Source organism: Alligator sinensis, unplaced genomic scaffold, assembly GCF_000455745.1.
Source record: "Alligator sinensis unplaced genomic scaffold, ASM45574v1 scaffold684_1, whole genome shotgun sequence".
Classification (NCBI taxonomy): domain Eukaryota; kingdom Metazoa; phylum Chordata; order Crocodylia; family Alligatoridae; genus Alligator; species Alligator sinensis.
Window position 1 is genome coordinate 430195 of NW_005842681.1, and position 8143 is coordinate 438337.

General features: G+C 38.1%; 1 protein-coding gene across 2 annotated transcripts in view; it reads right to left on the minus strand.

Annotated features, from left to right (window-relative positions):
• Nucleotides 1-8143, minus strand: part of PHIP (pleckstrin homology domain interacting protein) — a 155124-nt gene that overhangs the window by 109918 nt on the left and 37063 nt on the right. For both annotated transcript variants that reach the window (XM_025215870.1, XM_025215869.1), the window contains 2 exons: nt 4334-4555; nt 2650-2750 (listed from right to left, as the gene is read on the minus strand). In XM_025215870.1, coding sequence (XP_025071655.1) covers nt 2650-2750; nt 4334-4465 — 233 coding nt within the window. In that variant the 5' untranslated portion in view covers nt 4466-4555. The remainder of the gene's footprint in view (nt 1-2649; nt 2751-4333; nt 4556-8143) is intronic.

Consider the following 8143-nt stretch of genomic DNA (forward strand, 5'->3'; position numbering starts at 1 on the left):
GCCCATGGCAGGGGGTTGGACTTGATGACCTGCTTAGGTCCCTTCTGGCCCTACCAACTATTAAACTATGAAACCTATTGGGAGAGGAGTATGCAATGCAGCCTGGAAGGTTTACACATGTAACAGGCTGTACCACTTCTTTTGTCCCAGGGTTTTGATTCATACCACAAAAGTCTCAATGTCTGGTTACAGGCACAATGCCCATCTTTTAAAAGGGAGGGAGGGAGGGAGGGGTGGAAGGAGAAGTAATAAAGGGACACAAGGAATTGTAGACAGGTCAGCCGTATTTCAATATCTAAAATGTTAAAATAAATTAGAAAATATGCAGTTTGTAATTGTCTGCAGATCAGGGGATGATACGTAGCAGCCAACCAATTTAAGAGCAAAACTTGCCAAGACACCTTGATTACTTCCCTTTAAAAGAATAATCAATTGGTGGATAACGAGAATTTGGTGGATATAATATACCTGGACTTTAGCGAGGTTTTTGACTCAAGGACTACCATTCCCTAAGTAACCTAGATAAATGTAGGTTATATTAAATGAGCATTGGGTCTTCACAGAACTGGCTGAATATCTGCCAGCAAAGAGTGTTTGCTAATGGATAAATGTCAGGCTGGCATGTTTCAAGTGGGGTTCCACAGGAGTCTATTCTGCTTATTTTTATTAATGATATGGAAAGAACGAGCAAGAGCAAGTGAAAGCACACAAGTGAACGTGTGCATGTTGATCAAATTTCCACATACCACAAAAGGGATCTGGATAAACTGGAGAACTGGGCTATAGACCATAAAATGAAAACTCATAGGGAAGAAAAATTAAATGCTCACATGTAGAATAGAGGATAAACTGGCTTGGCATTACTGAGGATCTGGGGGTTAAGGTGGACCACAGACTCAAAGTGAGTTACTAATGTGATGCTTTCATAAGAAAAAAAGTGAATGTAGTTTTGGCTGCATTCCAAGAAGCCCTAAATGAAAGTCACAGGAGGTACTTTTATGACTCTGGGAGCGCACAGGCATTCATTCTTGTGAAGAGTCTCTTTCTCTTGAGAGAGAGATCTTCCAGGTTAAAATCTGGAAGATCTTTCTCCTAGAGGGGGTGTTTTGCCCAGGAGATACTGAATGAATACCGGCATAATCACAGGATGCTTTTACACGTGCTCCAAAGCATTCTGATTAGAACACGTCGGAACACACTGCTGGAGCGCTCTAATCAGAATGCTCCAGCATCTCATGTAGTCAGTGTCCCTACAATTCAAAATGGTAGCACGGGTGCTTTAACTAAAGCTCATCAAACAAACTTTAAAGTGCCCTTGACAACATTTTGAAATGTGGGGCACTGAATACACAAGACTACAGGCGTATTAATTAGAAACGCTCCTGCGTGCCACTCTCATAAAACTGCCCACCCCAGAGCACATGTAGAGGTGCCCATAATCTCCATGTAGACACAAACTTCTGTACCTAGCCTCTACTTGGCAGTGGGTAGGTTTCAGCTGGAGTTGTGTCCAGTTTTTGGTATCACATTATGAGAAGGAAATGAAAACACTAAACAGAATTTAAAGCAAGCAATGAAAATGAAAGAATGGTTAGGAAAACAAACTATATGAGGAAAGGCTGAATGACCCAAGTAAGTTTAGTTCAGAAAAGAGGCTATTAAAGACAAGTCTTGGTAGCACTTATCAAGTATTTGAAAGCCAATCATAAAGATGTTGAAACAGTTTTCCCCTGCCAGAGAGAGCAGGGTACACACCAATGAAAAAGCAGGGCACAGAGCACACACCAACTGCTGAAACTTCCTTAGCCTGACGAAGGGTTTTTGAACCCGAAAGCTTGCTTAATAAATATTCTCCAACTATTTGGGTTGGTCTAATAAAAGATATCAAATTCACCCAAGGAACCTTGTCTGCCTAGGGCACACACCCATGAATTCGAACTGCAACAAAGCATATTTAGATCAAATTGCAGAAAAAAAACCTCCTTAATTGTAACAGTAAGAAAATGGAACAAGCTACATGGAAATCTAACTGGAATTTTTCCAAGAAGCATCTGACTGGGATGGTTTAGGAATAATACATCCAGCATGTGTGTAAGCAACTGTACTAGACTACCCTAGAAAAGCCATTGAACTCTAAGGGTCTATAGTTTTTAGTATTAAAAAGCTTTACATTTTTTCAGAAGGTTCTAATAGAAAATCAGTTTCTCCCATTCAACACTCTGGATTTAAAACTCTCATCAAGTCCCACTGTTTCATTTACTCTGTCATCTGTATTATACCCATTTCAATTTCCATTAGGAGGCAGTTATACAAGCAGAAAAAAACCCCAGCTTTCATGCCAGACCAGAGTCAACTTCAACATGTATTAAATCAGTTGGGCAGAGCAAGGTTGGATGCTCTCTCTATTTGTTCTAAATAAAGAAATCATTCAAACCACAGGTTGAAAACAACCGATTTATAAACTGAATCTTGCATTTGTAACCCTTGAGGTCCCTACCAGTGGGACCTATGATTTTATATTCTTCACTGAAAGGGCTGACATCCCAATTTTTTTAATCTGTTGGCAGCAGTGCCCAACTGAAATTTAATTTGCTTATTATATATTACCATTTGTATCAAAGATTAAAAACAAGGAAAACACAAACTAACTTTATTTTAAGGGTGCCAGCATCCCAGAGCCAAAAACATATTGTTCCATCTGCCCCAGTCGAGGACAGATATCTCTTTGAACCACTGCACAACGGAGAAAACTGCAAAGAAAAAAAATCCGCAGGTTAAAAATATTCTTTCCTAGACTACTATCATATTTAGCAAGCAGCATGAATTGAGTGGCCCAAATTATTCAGTCTATTCTGACCACACCAGTTCCAGTAAGTGCTAGTAAAGCAAATGTTATCACAGAAACACCGAACAGCAAAATAGTGTGATGATGGTTCTCATATGCATTCTTTTCCCCACACAAATAGGAACTTGATCAGATGGAGTTAAGGGATTACTTTGCTTCCCTACAAAGCCTGTGGACAGACCAAGCAATTGCAGTGGTTTAAGGTGGGGAACAGGAGAGTGCAAGGACTCCCATCTCTTATGAGAACGTACATCAGCCGATCCATGGAATCCATTTTTCATCTGTCCAGTCCTATTTCTCAGTAAGCAAAGGTAACCCACAATAATTTTACCCCTGAAGGAAACAGGTGATGGATTATTGCAATTTAACTTCAAGTTTACCATATGATAAAGCGAAGACAAAAAAAAACAGAAAAAAACAGAACAGATTCAGCTGAACCATGGTAAGACTCCCTCCCATCACCTTCAAGGAATCTGGCAGCGTAAGGTGCTTCACATGTCCGCATCAAGTCCTACAGTCAACAAAACCTCAAAGAAAATGTTCTTACAATAATTTGAAGCTTTCTTATATACTATAATATGTCAATGTTACTAAATAAAATAATCTTGTTCATTTAATTTCCAATGTTCTCTCTTTTTTTTTTTAGTTAACCGAGTGTTTATCATAGCTTGTAAGGTAACTTAAGTCTAGGTCCTGCAAAAGCTTACACATTGAACTTTACACATAGTTAGTCTACTGATTTTAACAGAAATATACATAGGTATAAAGTTAAACTCATGTAGGCTAAGGACAGATGTTGCATATAAACCGGCATGTGATCAGAAACCAGTTCAAATCTGTAACACAACAGAAATTCAATACAGATAAACTGCTTTCAAAATGGCCAAAACCAATTTAAGATAAACCTGGATGGATGTAGTATCAGATTTAACTGTTTTAGGTTAAATCGGTTCACTGAACTTGTCTCAGATCCCCTCCAGATTCAAGTTAATTCTCAGCCCCCCAGCATCCCAGGATGCTTTGTACCCTCTACCTTGCAGGGTGGGAGGGCTAGTCTTGGCTGTCTGCTCTAGCACCCTCACCTGCTGGCATGTGGTCTGGGCTGCTGCAGACATGTGGCTGCATTTCCATAAAAAGAGAATGCCTGTTCACTTGCTAATTGATTCAATCTACACAGCTTAGACTAACCTGTGAAGACTGAATCAATCCAGCCTCAGGATTGTTGACTGTCTGTACTTAGCTGTAATGTTTTTGAACCAGGGTGTTTCTAAACTCTTCAGGATAGAAACCTGAGTCTGCATTCGTCAAGTGAAAGACATTTGACACTGCAAATAAAAACTGTCAGACTACTTATATTAAAAGCTTCTTTTCCACTCCAAATTTTATTACTTATTTCATATATTAAAAAGAAAACTAAAAAAAAAAAAAAAAGTTACTGCTGCAATATATTCTTGCTTACATGTTTTTTGCAAAAAAAGTGACTGTTACCTGCAGTGATGTTATCGATGCACTGTGGCCCTGCAAAACTGCTAGGGGTGCACATGTTCGAAGACACCAAACTCGGATCATTTTATCACAGCTCCCTGCAGCAATCATGGTGTTTTCATAGTTCACAGCCATGTCAGATATTTCAGCTGCATGTCCTCTTAGAGTAGCCAACAACCTTCCATCATCTGTTGCCCAGATTTTTACAAGGCAATCATCTGAACCCTAAAAATAAAGGAAGATATCACTACAACCATGCAAAATAGTTATTTTAATGTTCTATACCCATGTTATTTACCGAAACAACAAAATTAATTGAATTGATTGTAAACAACTTCTTTCTATAGTTTGAGTGCTCTGAGGAAAGCTTTGGCATTCTGTATGCAAGAAGAATCTGAGGTATGCCAAGTGCTAACTGTATACATGAATTATGCATTTTAACATATACACAAACCCTACAATAAGTCCAATTTAAAAATTCTTCAAAGTAGTCTATTTTCTGTTAAACTGGAGTTTTGCAAATTAAGATATAGCAACAGCCTAATTTATATTTTAAAATGGAGACTTGCAACTAATGTGGAAATGGAACATTGTAATGGTTATTCATTTAATTTTTATTAACTTCAATAGTTTACATTATGTCTAGTCTCTCCTAACAAGCTCATTCTTCATGTCCCACAATGTAAAAAGAGCTAATACAGAACTTTTTCTTTCCTCACTTTTCCTGTATGAATTTAATGAACAATAAATAGAGCTACCATTTAAAATACTGCTAATATCCATATTAACATGGACTGAAATGAAAGCAAAAATTCACAGCTCTGAGTTCCCATTTCAGTTCTTTACAAACAGCAGATGACATTTCTGGTTTGGTTAAACTCAATTTCACAATTTGGAAAGTGTGGGGGGGGTTCTGTTCTAAGTAATGCAGTCACTGGGGAATAAGTGAAAGGTCAGCTCATTCCTTTCCAGTTTTTTTCCTTTGCATTCCCTGAAAGGAGGATATGCCACACTTTGAAAAACACTGCACTAAGATAACTACAAACTTACACTTCAGAGCTATTATTTCAGGTTATCTGCAGGCTCAAAACATATATAACACTGCACCTTTGAGCATTTCATTCACATTTTACAGTTTTCTTTGCAACAAGGAGAAACAGGAAAAAAATTAAAATGCCAGTTTAGAGCATTTTTGGAGCACAAATCCACTACAGTCTCTGGATTCTTCTATGCCATTAATATAAAGTTTTCTTCCTAGGTTTTTTTCTATCTAAATACACATATAGTGTTTAAGCATCCCAATCTAGTGCATTTTTCCTTATAAAAGCTATTTGAGGAAAGAAATATTCCCTGAAGGAGGAACCTGAAGCAAAAGGAGACCAACAGCCAATGTTTCAAATGTAAGTAGGTTACTTAAAACATATTCTATTGGAACTCCTATTTCAATTGAGCCAAAACAGTGCACACCACACAACGGTGAGTGAATTTCAGTAAAACAAATAAATAAAAGTTTGGTAATTTCCCAGAACAAAACAGAGAGGAGAGCAGGAGTGTTGCTTAACACGTTCAAAATTACTACAAACATTTCACTAACGTGCTCTAGCAACTTGTAACTAGCGTGGCTTGTCTGCCAAATATTTGAGATCTGCTTTTTGCCATCCCTAGAAAAATCAGCCCAAATTTGATCACAGTTATTATACTGTAGAATAAACACTGTAGTTTTCACAAACTCAATAAATGCTTGTTGGAACTTGGCAGCAAAATGCATCAAAGATTTTTTCTACACTGAGCAGAGTTAGTGTGAGGATTTCAACTAGACTGTGCCTGCAGCAACCTTATCGTGACTGAATATACACCATCAAAAACTTTCACAGCAAAATAAAAACTGTCCCCTACAACTGCTACTCCCAGCTCATAGGGCCGCTGTGTACAAGACATCACAACAGAGAGCAGGGAGACTGTCCACCACTCTTAATGGCCATAGACAAGCATTACATTTGTGCTAAGAAATATGCGACTGCATAGCTCTCCAGCCACGGAACAGGAATGCATGCACAGCTAGCTCCCTTCTCACATTTTTGTGGCACTGGAAATTTTTTGGCACTCGAACTGCAGGCCTGTCCATATTCAATGTCTCCCTGTTGGCACATGGGCAACTCAGAAAATAAAGTAGCCCATATTAAATATTGGGGTGGAGGGTAAAAGGTAATTAAGAAACAGGACTGAAAATCCAGAAGGGACAAAAACATAAGTGAGCAAATTTAGGTGGGAGGCAACAAAGGCAGATATGTAATCACTAAAGCATGTACCCGTCTAGAACCTGGAACTAAACCCAGAATTCCAAAACCTTAAAATCCTTCTGCTGTCTACAAATAAACTAAGAAAGCCATTACCAAAGTATGTCTCTTATCTTTTCTAAAAGGTGCTAATGAACATGACATGATTACATGAATACATAAAGGATGACAACCTAAAAATGGTTATCAATTACTGTTCATTCAAGTCACAAGTTCGTCTACAAATTAACATGGTTCTGATTCTGTTGATGCCCAATACAGGGTAAATATAGTTCCATATGAAGGAATCCAAAGTGTTTCTTAATTTCGCTTTTATCAACAAAACAAAACCCGCTAAGCTTGTTTGTGGGTTTTGTAAGTCATTTCCCATTAAGAGTCAAGCGTTCAGGTCTAGAAAAAACCTTCAGTAAAACTTTAATTGCTATAACTGTTGCTATACATCATGGTACAGTCTACTCAAGTATTATTTTTCATGCAACGTATAGGCTGTTGCCTATTAAGTGAGGCTGCTGGGAGGAAAGGGATATCAACATCCCAGTTTTAAGGAGATGCCTATTTCTAAGCCACATCATGAAGCCAAGCTTTAAAATGTTGCATTTAATAGAGATGTTGCACCTCCCGACTAGTGTGCACCTCTGAAAAGTTGGATTAGTTTTATACAGAAAACCTTTCCATAGCATTTAATGAATTGGGCTAATAGGGGAGTTCCTTCCTTAGTGAAGCTAATGACTTTAAACCACTTCTATTTGATATCTGGCCAAATACTGGTCCTCAGATTATTAAAAAAACCCCTAAAAAACAACAAACTTGAACAGTAGCAATAAATAAATTAAAAAACTGTTATTATATTGAAAGAGGTGCTACTACATTCAGAAGAGATACAGAGGAATGCTTAGCGTCTAAAAAGGTTAAGAACTGCTTCTAGCCGGATATACATAAAATTAAGATGCACCAGATACATGCAAACACAGAAAGAGTAGTCTGTTTGCAAGGAAAATAAAAACAAAAAAGGGGAGGACAGACAACAGCCATTAAGCAGCAGAATGAAAGTGACAACACAGTTGCAGAAGTGTCATGTAGGAGATAGTAAGCCAGTCTGTAATTAATTTATTTCATTAAATGAAAAGCTAATTGTGTCATTAACCTATTAAACTCACTCCAAATCATTTAAAAGAGGATTAAATCTCAATTTACAGATACATTTGAACGAATTACCAAGAAAAAAAGTTATGCTACATTACCATTTTTAAAAACAGAATTTCAAAATATTTAGTAGAGGTGCACCGGTACAATAGTCCATATCGTATAGGCACTCATAGAAGGAAAAATTGACATTATCAGCAATCAGCTTTTTTTGGCTAACATGGCTGATAATGTTGCCAATAAATGCTGTGCACATGAGCACAGCTGCAGCATGCACATGGCCAGGAGTGCAGCCCAGAAGCTTGAAGAGCAGCATGACTGGTAAGCTTGGGGGGGGGGGGGGGGGGGGCGGGGGGGGGGAGCGGGCGGGCGG